The 16,060-nt window shown below is 42.7% G+C and overlaps 1 protein-coding gene across 7 annotated transcripts in view; it reads left to right on the forward strand.

Annotated features, from left to right (window-relative positions):
- NRG1 (neuregulin 1) overlaps nucleotides 1-16,060 on the forward strand; it is a 181,531-nt gene that overhangs the window by 28,853 nt on the left and 136,618 nt on the right. For all 7 annotated transcript variants that reach the window (XM_075527518.1, XM_075527516.1, XM_075527517.1 and 4 more), the window contains exons 2-3: nucleotides 3,352-3,529; nucleotides 9,916-10,040. In XM_075527518.1, coding sequence (XP_075383633.1) covers nucleotides 3,352-3,529; nucleotides 9,916-10,040 — 303 coding nt within the window. The remainder of the gene's footprint in view (nucleotides 1-3,351; nucleotides 3,530-9,915; nucleotides 10,041-16,060) is intronic.

The following is a 16,060-nucleotide window of genomic DNA, read 5'->3' on the forward strand; positions in this document are numbered from 1 at the left end:
TGTCCCGGGTGGCACCTCAACCTCCATCCATGCCTAGGAGATGCAGAAAGCGTTTTCCTTGCACTTTCTGCCTCGTCCTTGCCCGCAGCAGCAAGCCTCGCTCGGCGCGGTGGGCAGAAGCCTCGCCGGTGGCCGGAGCGGTGCTGTGTGACAGGCGCAGCAAGGCGGGGGAAAGCAGCCAAGCTGGCGGGAGGTGCCCTGGGGACAAAGGGGGAAGGGGTAGAGAGGCAGGGGGAGGGAGGTGTCGGGGGAGCGATGTCGAGTTATCATTATAAGCATTTCTGCCTCCTTTAAAAGCATTTTTGCCCCTCAGACAAGGTCCTGTCTTGCCAGCACCAGAGAAATTGGCACAGACTGTGGTGAAAGTCAACTACCTCTTGCGACAGTGGAAGCCGTAGCTGATCCCGATTGAAGCACACAATGCTGTAGTTTTATCAGCACGAGCTTTCTCATATGCCTGGCAGGTCCGATTAACTTTTTCAAAACTGCAGCTGAAAGGAAACAAACATAGTGTAAATGAAAGGGAGGGAAAAAAAAAAGAAGAAACAATCTCTTTTCTGTCATGTCTGTGAACAGCTTTTACTGCTTTCCCTGGAGAGCCTGCATGCTTGGACAGCGAGTTACTGTGAATTAGTGAGGGTCACTGCCATTGATTAAATCCTCTTTTATGTTTCCTGGTAACTCCTGAATTATGGCAAGAGTTGAGCATATTAATTTAACATTTTTTCTTCATTGACAGTTCTGATGGAGGAAAAAATCTGCAAGTCATTTTGGACAGATAATATTGAATTAAAATAAAATTCAGGAACAAAATGGCATCTCCCTTTTATTCCCAGTTTCACACTGCTACGTTGACAGGAAAATCAATAACCAGTTGAAGTCTTAAGCACAAAAATTTTGATCCTTGCAATTGTGGTTATTCTCTTAATTTTTGCAAGATATGGACTAGGACTATAATAAATGAAATGTGATAAATAAGGAATATTGCCTTTTTATTTCACATCTCTGCAGCTCCTTTTCTTGCATAGTGACAAAAGCCTATAACCTTAACTCTTTAATGACAGACTGAAACTATAAGCACAAACCTCAATAGTAAGACTGTTAGTTAATGCTAATTATTTTCGTTGGAAAATTTAAAGATTGGTATTTTCAAAAATTCTCTCTCTCTTTTGGGTAAATGCCTGAATATTTACATGTGCGCTTATGTAAATGTATGTATATATACACATACACACACACAGACTTATAAAAGTATATATATTTAAACATATTGGTTTCAGAATGGTGTGTGGGCATTTGTTTTTCAGAAAGCAGAAATTGTTTTGGTAACATTTTGGGAACGCACTGGAATTTCCAAAATTATCCTGAGGGGGTGGAAAATGGAAACCAACATATGAGAAGACATTTTGGGAGATATTTCTTTCTGGTCATGAAATCCTGGGCCTTACCTGATCTGTCCCAGTGCCACCCTGACACATGTGCCTACCCTGTGTGTACAACCTCCATAGATGCCCTCCCCAGGGAAGGTCTCCCTCTCAGACGTTTTGCTGGTATCTAGCCTAAGGCTTCCTGCCAGGGACTTGTTTTCCACACCAGCAGAGACGCATTGAAAAAGTTGTCACCTTCCTCTTAATCAGAAGTTTTTTAATTATTGAAGGCTGCCCTGTCCCTATCCTGTCTTCTGCTGGTGGCCCAGTAGGCACCACCTCATTTGCTCTTTCACTGGAGACCACATTTTCCCAGCCACTGTTGTTTATGCTGCTCTGCTCCAGGCTCAGTTTCCAGGAAAATCAGGCTTTCCCTGGGCTTTCCTGGGGTCAGGAGGGTTGCCCCACATGTGGGACAGGCCATGCTGCTGTATGCAGCAGGCAACTGCTTATCAGACATGTGTGTATCTAGTTCTTCATACACGCCTCTCATAATTATGGCCTTGGTGGTGCTGCTTGGTTTTTCTCTGATTGGAATAATAATGAAGGGCAATTATGTCAGCAAGTCTCCACAAACACACAAGCAACAGATATCAAAACGTAACCAAGCATGTTTGAGGTTGTTAAAACAATTTCTTGTACAGGACCATATTGGAGACCTGTTGGTGTCGCGATGAACACTCCTAATCTGCATGTTATGGAGAAGCATTTGGCCATGCTGGCCATTTGCTTCCTTGGACAACATTACAGCTGTTCTAGAAGCGAAACACACTGCAGCTAGAGATGCTGCGTGGGAATATTGGCTCCCCTGAGGTACAGACCAAAAACGGGGCACAGCTGAGCCGGGATGGACTCACAAGCTATCACCCATCAGCTGACCAGCTGTAGCTCCCCGTATTAGCCCTCCCCGGTTGTGTGCTAAAGGTGTTATCTTAAGCCCCAGGGGAAGTAAGGTTAAACTAGGAGTTTTCCTCAATACTGGAGCATGGTAGAGGCTGGTTTACAGCTAACCCAAGGGATCAAATGAAGCGTGGTGTCTCACAGAGGGACTGCATCTTTGAGCCTATGCTCCAAGATCGGTACTGGTTGTGAAATATGAGAGGTCTTTAACTTAGAAAGCCCTAAATGGTTTGAGATTTACCCACACAAGAAACACTATTGCTACAACACAGTAGAAATTGAGATGCATCAGCTGGAGCCCTTCAGTGTGTGGGAGCCATTGGCTGAGCATTTTCAATGCAGTGTCCCCTTCTGGATCCAAAATACCCTTAATTGATATTGATTCTCTTGATGGGCTTCCAAGCCCATTGTCTCTTGCCTCAGGGAAAGGATATGGCCAAGCTGAGTTTTGAGGTAGGTGTATAATGTGGGTTATAATGTTTGGCTGGAGCAAGAGCCTTTCCCTCAGATTAGGGAAGCTGTTGAGCTTAAATTTATGCTTTTAGCTTCCTGTCACATCAGTTGCACCTGGAGCCTTTGGATAGCCACTGACTCATAGCAGTTGAAATAAAAAAGCAGCAAGACACCCTCCCTTTCCCTTTCTCTATTACCTACCAAGGCTGCCTGCCGCAGCGTGCTGTCTTGTGTCTAGGTGCACACGATCAATTAAGTGTTGTTTGTGCTTCATACTGTATTCTGAAGCAGCACTTTAGTTCTCGCTAAGGCTGTATATGGCTTGCAGGTTGTAAGACCCATCTAGGAGGACTCCAAAGGACCAAACGAGGCTGTCATTAAATGTGCCCTTATGCTTTAAGGATGGTACACGTAACACACAAATTATCCTTATTTTTCAGGTTTTGGTGTAGAAGCATTGCTAGTTTGGTTGGGGTTTTGCTTTCTGTGGCTTGCCTAGCTCAACTTGAGTTAGCACTGTTTTCCCTTCTGAGGATGTCCTAATCACCAGCATATTCTTTTATTTCTTTAGCGGTGCCTCCCAAATTGAAGGAAATGAAAAACCAAGAGGCTGCTGTGGGTCAGAAGCTAGTGCTACGGTGTGAAACCACTTCAGAGTACCCTGCGCTCAGATTCAAATGGTTAAAGAATGGAAAGGAAATAACCAAAAAAAACAGACCAGAAAATGTCAAGATCCCAAAAAAACAAAAGTAAGTACAGGAATGTTTCTCGCAAGTGGGGCTGGGAGGGATGGGGAGAGCTGTTCACCAGAACACAAGCGTTGAGGTTGTTAATTGCAGTATCGGAAAGCTAAAAGCTGTGAGTTACAGAGGAAGAAAATTTAAGGAAACAGACACTGACGTTGTTTTTCTTGAATGTATGGATGAAGTGGTAGTATGTTATAAATGTTTCATAAATACTTTTCCCTTTTCAATTTCTATTTATTTTCTGATAGCCAGAGGCTATAATTTTAACCAGTAAACCTTGGAGACAGGCCATTTTTAAACTACTGACAAGAACAGAGGTACCTTATGTTTATTGTCTAAAATCCCAGAACATGTAAAATCATCAAAACAATGTAGATTTGGCAATATTTTTGAGATTTGCTTTGCAAGCAGTCTAGTCCTTAAGAAGGGCTGAATGCTGCCTGCATTAGCTTTGAATGCCTTATGCAAGTTTGCAGTAGTACTTTACCAGAGACATTCCCGCACATGCAGAACAAGGCACGGGTCTAGCAGAAGTCAGATGAATAGCAAAGTCTGCAAATCTCTTCCTCCTGGCTGGGGGGAAGTGTCCCCTACATGTGAGTGGTGACCAGTGCCAAAAGACGGTCTGGTGCCTTGTTTCTGCAGGGAAGGAGAAGAAGCTGCACAATGCATTTTCTGCATGGAGACAGGAGAAGGCTTTTGCTGTTTGGTCTCTACCTGGTTGATTAGGTTAAAAAGTTTCAGTTGTGGCCATTCATCCATCGAAAGAAGCTATGAAAACCTGCTTGAACACAGCCCTTCAGCTGTCACTTCTGCTCTCAGTAGGCAGGGCTGCTATCTGCTGCACTAGGCCGTGCCTTCCCTTCGTACAAGGCACAGAGGATTTGGGGTGGCTTCTGTAAGAGATCTTTCCTTGCAGGGTGTCAAGTGCCCCCATACTTTTTGTCAGGTCTCATCTCATTAGGCAAAACAGCAGCCAAAATCAAACAGGCGCTTGACCTTTCAGAGTTACTCAGGTTGAAAACCAGATGTCCTGCCCTCCCTTGCAGTTTCTTGCACCCCAGTCTGGGGTGCAAGGTGAAACAAGGAGGGGAGCAGAGCAGCATCACCACAGCCCCCATGCCACGGTCGCACCGACAGCAAGATGGAACCTGTGATGTCTCATTCCAGCATTTGCGAAATGGAGTTGTTCCAGGTGGCAGATAGCCTGGCAAATTGTCTGGACCCATTTGCAGGGCCATATGTCTCCGTCAGAGTTGTATTTTCGGTCTATTGTGTAAAGAAAATGTTCAGGTCAGAGCCTGGCCCTCAGCTTCCCCAGCAACAGAGTGCTGCCAGTGAGGGGCAAACAGTATTTTCTCCTATTACGTTTTGGCTGATGCTGATTGACCAAACTTACTGGAGCCAGCATTTCACCTTCTGGGCCTGGGCTTTGTCAGTTCAGCATTGAATCAGTAACCACCTTCTGCCAGCTCCTTTCTTTCTCTTTTTTTTTTTTTTCCCCCACAAAACTTTGAGGAGCTGGCAGAAGGGAAACTAGCTAATAGCTATTGATTAGAGCATGCATGTGGAACGTGTGAGACTATTTTTCAGGTTGATGTGCCAAAACATGTTTAAAATTCCCCGAAAGATACATAATGAAAAAAATTAAAATTGGGCCTTTTTCTGGAAAATGGAAATCTGAAGTCCTATTCCCGCACCGTAAGTGGGCAGAGTGCAGGCTTTGACCTGGATTTCACACTTCTGTGTGCTACCCCAGCCATCATTGGGATTTCTTTCTGAGATCTGAGTAAATCCGAAAGGTCAATTTTCTAATCAGAAAATAAAAATTATTTTCTGATTTAAAACGGAAAAGTCAGTGCGGAACAGAGAAGTTAGAGATGTGAAAGTCACTAGATGTAGAGTACAAAAAGGGGAAAGACAAGGGATGTCTGCTGACATCTGAAGGATTTTCCTTGCCTTTCTACTTTGAGATTTTAGTTTGGGGACACATCAGTGCTTTGCCGTTTCTTCTTTTGCTGCTTCCAGGGCTGAATATCTGTGAACAGCTCAAGAGGAGATAGATTTCATTTTGATAAAAAGTGGGACAGGCACGTGTTCTAAAGCTAAAAGAAAACAGGGAAAAATGCGGTGCAAATGAATGCATAAAAAGACGTGCAGATTACAGTAAACAAAGCCACATTAAAAAGATCCCATCACAAATGAAAGGTATATCAATGATCAAGGAGTTTTTTACCCACTTATTTTCTGCATTTTTTTCATGATGGCACATTGATAAATGTTTGTCATGTTGTATGCTGCCATATTGTTACAACAAGCATTTTGGTGTGGATTTTTTGCTATTACCAAGTGTGGAAAACATCAACTAGGAAGGCTAGAGTAGTTGTTGAGCTGTCTGGGTTTAATGTCTATTTTAAAGGTCAAATGGCTACATAAAAGGTAAGCTATGTTTCTGAAGAACCATTAGCATGCAGGGTACCACAGTCTTATTGACTCTTTCAGTCCAAACACTTGAGAATAACACTTTCTACATATTTATAAAAACCTCACAAAGTTTGTAAGTAGTGCCCAATGGCCAGAAGTGACTTTTGGTAATGTCATATATTGCAAGAAATCACCTTTCTCATTGTGTGATGGCAGAATAAAACCCGTTCGTTGCTGGGAGAAAAATAAATGTTTCTGAGTTCTGGCTATTGCGCTTTACATTTTTTAACAAATTGCAAAATATCTGGCAGAATGATGAAGTGTCTAGCTCAGAAACTGAAAATGAAGACCTTAGCTTGGCACCTGGAGTAGGCATGGAAAGGCAATACTGCAGCTTGGTGTTTATTGGGTGCATTTGGCCAGTCTGAATACTACTGGTTCAAAGGATTTGCAGAAGTGGGGCAGATGCTGACTGTGTTTTCCTAGTTTTTTAAGAGTTTAGAAGACTCTGTGGCAATGCAGACCTCCTCAAAGCTTAGCCTTCTGAAGACTGCCTTGGATGTAAAATGAACTCAGGAGATCACTCCTCTAAGCTCACTAGGATGATTTCAGGGTGGTTGATTCAGAGGGTGCAGAGCCCCGACATGCGATGACATGACGGTACAGCAGGTGAATCACACTAAATGACTGTGCCCCTTCTCATTACACTGGAAAGTCAAGAGAAACTGAATGAGGTTAAATTTTAATGAAAGGCATTTAAAGCGTTCACTTTTTACCTCAAATTTGTCATGGGGTAAGAGCATGCAGTCAGCGAGTTCCTGCTGCTCTTATGATTGCTGATGATTCATGACGCCACAATTGATTGATTTGTGTGTCCAAGCTCTAAGCTATTCCTTTGTGTGAATGGAGATACAGAAGAAATCAGGCACTAGACAAGGGCTTTTCACCTGCTAGCTAACTTTCCCATGCCTGTCCACTTGTACTGGTAACATTTCCTTTTCTGTCTCTGATTTCAAACCCAGGTGAAGCCTGCACATTTTTGTTTTGGGGGGCAGCGTGCTGTAAAGAGTCAGACTCTCCTCATTACATGAAGAGAGACTCCTTTATCAGGGTTGGGTTTTTTGGGGCAGAGGGAGGGTGTTTGCCACTTCACCTAGCTGATGGCTTTAAATGCAATAGCGCATGACAAAACTTTGTGTGCAAGTGCCCTGTACCTTGGGCTTCATCCAAGCTTAGCCTGGATATTTGCCCGCAGACAGGCAATTCTGGATGACAGATGGAGGCTGGAAGCAAAATGAATTCAAGCAGTCAGATAAGGTGGGCTGGGACTGCATTCTGCGGATGTATTTCTTTCCCTTTCGTGTATGAATACAAGCTCAGTAGTGTCATAGTGGCAATGAGCTAAAGATATGGCAGAAGCAAATCGTATAGGGAGAGGGATTTTTTGATGTAGCATGGTATAGATTGAGAAAAGGACAAGCATTTGAATACAAAATCCCTTACCAGGGGCTTTAAGTGAGTACTGTATTGCTAGGGAGCTGCTTCATTTACAGCCATTAATGAGTCATCTTCTGCTCTGACTGTTTTGAATTCTGTCCTGATATGACTTGATAATATTCTTAAGGCTATAAATATTCACATTATTTCTCCTGCTCTCAGAGAGAAACCCCCTTACAGAGTTTTTCTAAAAACAAGAGTAAATTTGGCTTGTTAGAAGTAGATTTGTAAGCAATATATTTGCTTCACCTATTTTAATATAATCTTAAAATCATAAAAGGAAGACACAATACCTTTTCCCATAGGTATCATGTAAAACAAAGAGAATAAAAATAAATGTGCAGGGCAAAGAGTTTCTTCTTCTAAAAGCCGAGAGTGCCACAAAGGTGGTTTGCATCAGTATTACTTAATATCGTATGGAGAGGAAAAGAGACTGCGGCAGACATACAGTGGGTGCCCAAGTAAAAGTGATATAGCTGCAGCTGTGCTTCTTGCTTATCATTGGGTTAAAGTGAGTTCCTCAAAAAACTGAGCCTGTTTACATTGCCTTCTGAAGCACCCTGAGGCTACGGCCTGCTCTCCATCTAGACAAACATCTGCAAGCATGGCTGAAAGATAACCTGTGGGATATAGGAAATATCGCATGTCCACACAAGCTGTTAGGTGGTGTAGACTACTGCCAGACGTTCCTGGACAGGCCCTCAACAGGCTGTTGCAAAGGCAAGTGTGTAAATGGCTGGCAGGAAGATTAAAGAGCAGGCCATTTTTACTGTGGTGTAAGTATAGCTGTTAGTCACGTGCAAAATTCCCACTCAAAGATACAGTAGCTTTCACCTTCTGGGCACTTCTGTCAGTGTCACAACCACATTTTTCTCATATATTCATGGTTGCCACCAGCTAGAGTCTGTTCTTGTATGCCATCTGAAATGCAGCCTAGTTAATTAATTCAGCATTGGGAACTGGGCTCCTAACATTGCCTGAGAAGGGAGCCCTAATAGTCGTCTATTCAGTTGTTTACTGTTTGAGCAAACCTGAGCAAATTGCTAATCCTAGCTTGGCTGCTCCTCCATCTTGCAAGCCCAGTGGCCTCAAGAAAGCAGCCCTCTTTCATGACATGAGGAGAAGCTCTTGTAATGTGGGTTTCTACCAGAGCTGGAGTCCACCTAGCACACGGCTCTCATCCTGTGAGGGTCACAGTGCTGACTCCTCAGAGGGGTCACAGTGCTGACTCCTAGAGCCAGGGAAGGCTGAGCTGCCGATAAGCAGATGTTTGACAGCAGATGGGGTAGTTTGCTGTGCTGGAGGGAGGGATGGCTCACAAGGATGCATTGGAAAGTGGCATTGAACTTTTTGGTTGCTCCAGAAGTCCTGCTACAACTGTCTTGTTTCTGGTCTGAACCCAGCCTTGCTCAATGGTTCCCAGGAGGGGTAACTGGTTGTGATTTCTGCATGGAGAGTTAGGAGGCATGGCTGTGCTGAAGCAAAGCCACTCCCCAAACATTGCTTAGCTCAGCACTCATTGCTAAACATGCTGGTGACTATCAGCTTTTAGAGCGAAGAACCCCTGTCTCCTGGGGATCAGTCCTTCATGTTGGGGTGGGCCAACTTAGGGAAGCCAATGCTCATGCACTGTACTAAGTGACTATTCTGTAGATAAATGAGCAGGCTTTGCTGCAGGCAAAAACTTCCCCAAAGCACTTCTTTTAAACAGAAACTGGGAACAGCAATAATGTGTGTATTTTCCCCAAGCTAGTCATTCTCCGCAGTCTAGGTAATGGGATTATTGCCATCACATGAGTTGGGGACCCCTTGAATGACACCAGAGCATGTTCCTACCAAATTAATGGGTAGGCAGGAGTTCTGCATTTTAAAATCTAATCTTAAAACCTTGGAGACTGATTAAATTACATCTCTGAGCCAGGAACAAAATGTAGCTTCATGCAAATTGTGCTCCTGCCCATAATTTTTTGTTAGCGCTGGAGAATGATTTACTATTGGGGTTTCAGAGGTTGTTAAAGAGAGTGGTGTGTCCTAATCTCATGATTATTTAGTCAGATGTTGGAAACTACAGTACTTACCCAGAACTCTGCTACTGGCAATATGAACCTGTAGGAAAGGGTAATCTATTTTAATATTACACCCATCTCCGTGGCATCTGGATAGCCAACAATTCAGCTGAGAGAGGAAGGTTGTTTTTCAGCTTTCCTTTAAGAACAAAGACACCTCTCAAGCAGAAAAGCATAAACAAGTATCTTCGTTTGAGTTCATTAATATGCCTGTTTTCCAGCAGCCTGTAGAGAGATTTTTTTTTTTATTCTCCTCCCTTCTTTCAAACCTGGATAGTGTAAATCTGTCAGTAAACATGGAAGACAAGACTCTTTGTTGAGAGGAATAAAAAGAGTGCATTAGTTGATGCAATGACTATTACTCCAGTACAGGATGTTTACGTGTTTTTTCTGATTTCACAGGAAATACTCTGAGCTTCACATTTACAGAGCCACATTGGCCGACGCTGGGGAATACGCATGCAGAGTGAGCAGCAAACTAGGGAATGACAGTACTAAAGCCAGTGTTATCATCACGGACACCAATGGTAAGGCTTGGCTCTTTATTTTACTATCACGTTTAGAAAGACCATGTATTAAAGCTGCCACCAGGACAAAAGGGCTTGCAGGAGGGGAAAGCTTTGCAAGTGAAATGGAAGTGGAAACACTGAAATCTATTAGGTGTGCTAAGAAAATTAATCAGGCCTGACTTGCCTGCTATATAGTTGAGATGCTTGGTTTTCCTTACCCAGATAAATGGGATGCCTCCTATGGATCTCAGAAGAGATCAGCATTTTCTGTGAGACACTTTCCAACACCAAGTCTAAGAGACAGTCTAAATAGTCAAGATAAGAAGAGGATGAAGGGAAGGGAATATTATTCTAATTCCCATAGTGCACATGAGTAGCAGAGGCACTATAGGCCTGTGGGGAAGCTCATTTAACCTAAAACATGAACTTCTAAACCAGTACTCCTTTCTTTGTCTTTAAGTAATATTTGTATGGGTCTGATTGCCACCATTTTTACTTTCACAGATGTTGATAGGTTTTTCTTTTGATTTCTAAAATAATAAAGACAAAGGCATGAATAAATTTGAATGCATATTAATCAAAGGCATGAATGTAATTCAGGTACTTTAATTCAGGTGCTGTGATTTAAACTTCTTTCTTGAGGAGCAGAGATTCTCATGAGGCAGAGAGCATTCTGAATTACCCAAATGATTTAAAATTATTATAGATTGCTATTTTTGCAGAGCTCCTTTCCATTTCATTTACAGGAAGTTCCAATTGCTTCCGACAGAATTTCGTGGGTGTTTCCATTGTACACAAATGTTTTAGCAGTACTGTTTCTCCTTGAGAGTGCATTGGAGGCTGCAGTTCAGCTGAAATCTTGTTTCTTAGGTGTGACATTGACTAATTCAGCTCTGATAATTCAAACTCCAGTGTCCAGCCAGTTGTGAAGTATCAAAGGAACATGCCCTCATTAGCAAACAAAGCAGAAGTTCTGTGCATATCTGACATGCTTTTAAAGATGTTGTTGCGATGGGAATTTACCAGAGATGCTTTTCTGTTCCACATTGTGCTCTGAAACAGGAGACAGGCATTTAAATAAATAGAAAAACAAATGTAAACCTTTGCCAGTGGGACTTGTCTTTGGCTATCTGCTGTTTTGTGGTCACACGGCGCTTGCTCGACTGTATTCACTTTGTGTATTTGCTATTGTATTTCATCAACTAAAGAATCTCAAGTGCTAAGATTTCATACTAGCTGTATGGTATTATAATCAAGATCAGATGTCAGGAGACTGATATAAAAGATGAAGTGTTATTTACCAGAATGTTATTAGGAAGAAAAATGGGTAGGTGTTTCTGTGTAGCTTTGTAAATGCTCTTGGTTTCCATGAATACAAGTTTTGATTGCTCATTAGCTGCTTACACGGAAAGCTCCTATACTGTCTCCAAGATACTGGAGTTTCCAAAACTCAGCTCTAGGCACTGTGCCTGGGCAATGATACAGATAAATGCAAAAAAATGCTTGGGCATCCTCTATTACTTTCTCAGACAAGGAATGGTGACGTGGCTGGGGAGTGCATGTGGGACCTCATTCCTATGCTTCATGACATGGATTTTTCAACTTCCTTTGGGCTGTGCTGAATGACAGCAAAACACTCCTGCTGCAGGGAGATGGAAGCTTGGTTTTGAATGAAAGCGTTTGCAGGCAAGCCCCGTTACGTGCATTTATAACTGATATGTTAGAATCTGTCTAATCTTGTGAAATGCAAGTTGTTTAAAACACAACCGTGCATGCAAACTCCCTTGAATGCGAGCAAACCTGGATCCAATCTAAACCTGGCAGCTGGCTCTTGTCTGTAAAGATCTGAACTGGAAACTCAGTGATATCTGAACTGGAACATCTCAGTGATATTTGATAATCTAGAATCAGGCATGGCAACATTTATTGGATGAATAAATCAGTCGTGCATGTTTGGTTGCCACACATACATCTGAGCCCCCTCTGCTTATTGTTGCTTATAAATTACCAGTAAAATTGTTCCTAATTTTCCTCCTAATGATGGAATTTTCCACCTGGATTTGAAGAACAGCATGGGCAACATCTGGTGACTTAGGAGCAATGGATCCCTAAGGCCTCAAAGGGCAACATCTGCTTTGCAAACAGGGACAGACCCCCTGTGCGGGTGACCTCCTCACCCCTTCTTCCCCTGCATTCCCTGACCTCTTCCCCTTGCTAGCTTAATGACAGATTTGGGATCCAAACTCAGTAATGAGCCCTGAAGGGCAGTCATTACTCAGGTCCTATATATCTGTGTCATCCTGCACTATTCATAAGGAAGAGAGAGTTTAAAAAAAAAAAAAAAAAAAGGGCAGCATATTTAGCTCTTATTTGTTATTTCCTGCCAATGGGCTTTTAGAGAAGACCTTGGAGTCCAGTGCAGCCCAGGAGCCCCTGTAGAAAACTAGTGTGTTGACATCTGAGAGGGCTGAACCCCTCAGGGTAGGCAGAGAAGTTGCTTCTTTCCACCTCCAGCAGATAGGGTTGCAGTGGGGTAAAGAAAGATGCGTCAGAGGGCCTGACTTCCTTGTGGTTGTACTGACCTGCTCTGCTATGTGAACCATAACTTTAATTATGCCTTTAATTTAATGACCTACCTGGTCCTGTTTGTTATGTGTGCTCTGCTATCTGCAAACTAGATCCTCCTTTCCCTTTATGCTGAGTGCTTTAAGACCAAGGGTAGATAAGGTGATGGCATTTCTGGGCATGGGGTTATTTTTCTTTCCACTAAAGGATTAGTGCCTTTCAGTATAAAAATCTTGGTTTTAATTCCCTAGAATTTTGTCAAACTTTAACTATTTTAGTTGAAATTTTCTTTGCTGGTGTATGCCACAAAAGAGAACTCTAGGGCCAGACCAAAGGTCTATCTAGCATGATGCCTTGTCTCTAACATCAACTAGCAATGGGCATTAGGAAAAAACACATGAAGAACAAGGCAAATGTGTTGGGTTTTTCCCCCAAGAATAGGAAAAGCCACACTTTTACCACTAAGGTCACATGTCTGAAAATTGCTAATTTCAATTCCCTGCTCCAAAGCATAGAAAAATGAGTATTTCTCAATGAAACAACAGTAAAAATTTCTTTGTTGTTTTCAGTGAGCAAAGCGCTTTATTTTTCCCTGCTATCATTCCCAGAAATGGTAAAATTTTCTGTCTTAAACAGTAATAGTCAATGCAATAGTAACTCCTATCCTTGTTGCTGTTACTGTTATTATTAACCTTGCTGTTAAAACTGCCAAATTTGCTCTTGTGCAAGTTTTTGCTACAAACACACACACACGTACACACACACACCCCCCCCACACACAAGCTGTATTAACCTACATAGGCTTAAATTTTCTTATTTTTACTGAAAAGAACATAAAGCCTTGTCTATAGAGCCGTATGTGTGGATAAAAAAGTGCAACAAATATAAAAATAGGTAGACAAACACTATTTTTTACCAGTCTTACTAGCAAGCAGTGGGAGCTATTCTGTTCTCTTTTAAATTTATAATGAGTATAACTTGCCCACAGGATATGAGCTGCCTTCTTATTTTCATTCACTCCTATTCATGTATGCTCACCTAAGAAAGATTGTAATTGAGGTCGGAATAGAGGCATGAAGTTCTTCTGGAGTTGTATAAACAGTGCACAGGTTCGCTAATGCAATAGTAACTGCTTTTTTGCATCCTAATTTGTCACTTTAGCCAGGCAAAATTCTTGCAGTGAATTTTTTCATGGACTTTCTCACGAACATAGGATGTTACTATGCTTAATAAATAACACTGAGAGAATACTTCATACCACAGCCAAAGCTTTCAATTTCATGTTTGAAAACTTGCTCGCAAAGCCCCTTATTTAGACAACTAGGTAAGTGACCTTGTTTTCTAAGGTGATGAGCACGCCACAGCTCCAGCTGAATGTGGTGTCAGTTTTTTCCATTAAAACCTGTTGACCTAAATCTTTTGCGTCTCTAAGGATGTTTGCTGTGCCCAGCATGACTCAGAGTGCAAAAGGGTGGATTCCTGCAGAGATATTTCAGAAGTTAGCAGTCTACAGTGCTGGATAACTGCTGGGTTGTGTGCAGGGTGTTGTGTGAGCGCTCCTCCTGCACGTCTGTGCAAAGTGAGTTTATGTAGTTTGAGTCATCAGTGGGGGTGGCTGGGACAACTTCGCTTGAATTGAAGGGAACAAGAAGTGCTCAGGTGATCTGTTCATGTAACTCAACTGTAGGCAGAGGTAAGACTTGGTAAATTCATTAGCTGCACAGTCAGTGGCCTGTGCAAGCTTCTGGGTTTGCATCCGTAGGACTTGCAGTGGTACCAACAGCTCCAAGTTGTACAGTAGTCAATAAGAATCTGATATTCATCATTCATTAAACTTTAGTTTGCTGTTCCTCTTCTGAAGGTAGCCAGTAGTTTATCTTCAAGAAGATGGCAGAGAAATAAGTAAATAAAACCAACATCTTGCATCTAGTACCCATAGAGCATGTGGCCAACTATGAAATACTTCCAATGCAAGAAAAATCCCTTCTACTCATACATTAATCTGTCTGAGACTTGATTAAAGCAGGAGATCAGTGTCTGTCTTCTCTCTCTAGCACAGTTACAGGTGACCTGAGCCATAGTTGGTTTTTAACTGGCTGGTGCAATGGGTCAGATTATCAACTGGTGCAAATCAGCATACTTGGACGAACATCATGGATTTGGACCTCCACATAGAAAGAAATGTGGCCATCACTCAGTTTGGCATAGCAATTTCCCTAAGAGTAGCTTTGAAACTTTCCTTGCAATTTGACATATTTGAATTGAAGGCGGTACTCTTTTAATCTGATGAAGGGTGGTAGTTTCTTGGAGGACCAGGAAAAAGGTAAAAAACACAGTAGTTTTAGAAACAAAAATTCAGTTTATCCATTGGATCTCCTTGTGTCCTTGACCACATGTGCCTGCATGCCTCTGAGGTTTCAGACTATGGCCTTACCTTCTACACACCTACTCCCTACTCTGCCATCTGTAGACTGAGTTACAGAGGTCTCAGATACTCCCCTTTTCTCAAGGTATGTGCTAGCTTGTGTCATTCTTTGTGTAATTGGTGTCATCTGAATGGCACAATCAATGCAAAAGGCTTAAGTCTTATATCACTGCCAGAAAGTAAACCTCAGGATGACATAAAGCTTGTTTGCAGCTCTAACTACCTGTGATGTTGGTGGTGTTTGAATTCTCCTCAGAGCCTGGGTTGTTGTCCCTGTCAGGGTCCTCAGAGCCACCTTCAAAGCCTGAACAAAACCCCGTGAGTTCAACCAATCCCTTCAGTTTGCTCAAGCAGGCTTTTTGCGTTAGGCCTTTGGCAAACTAACTGGGGGGAAAAAAGGGCTGTGAGGGCATGCAGAGGGCTCTTCACAACAGCAGCTGTAGGGCTGTTAGATGTTTGGTTACCCCTGGAGACAAGGTCTCTCCTAAGGAGGAGGACGTCCTGCCTCCCTCAGAGGCATTACAGCAGACCTTGTTGCTGAGTTGTCTCCTCTCAGCAGCCCAAACAAAGCTCCTTACCTGGAAACATGGATCAAGATACCAAGTCCAGCAAGGTGGTGGGTTGCTGTGAGTCCTGTGGAGGTTGAGGGGGCTCTTCTCTGTCTTGCTGGAGGAGACAGCAGGAGATGGAGCTGGCCAGAGCGTTAAGGAAATGAGACTGAGACCCTGCAGGGACCTGTCCCTTAAAGCATCCACAAACAAGGATCTCTTGTCCATCCTTCAATATTTTTACATAAGAAAGCCCTAGCACAAACATATCCAGTTTCAGGAAACAGTACTTCACCAAAACTAAGTGTTCCTAGAAGTCCCAGGGACAGAAGTGGATGGAGCATCTGACATAGCTGCTCCTTGTGGGGACTTAAACATGACGATAAAGACAGGGCTGCGGGCTGTCATCTCCATACCTTAGCAGACTGCAGCAGCAACTGCAAGTATCATGACTGAAAAATGCTTCCAGCTCTTCCACCTCAGGCAAGTATTGACTGCCC

This window comes from Mycteria americana, chromosome Z (assembly GCF_035582795.1).
Source record: "Mycteria americana isolate JAX WOST 10 ecotype Jacksonville Zoo and Gardens chromosome Z, USCA_MyAme_1.0, whole genome shotgun sequence".
NCBI lineage: Eukaryota > Metazoa > Chordata > Aves > Ciconiiformes > Ciconiidae > Mycteria > Mycteria americana.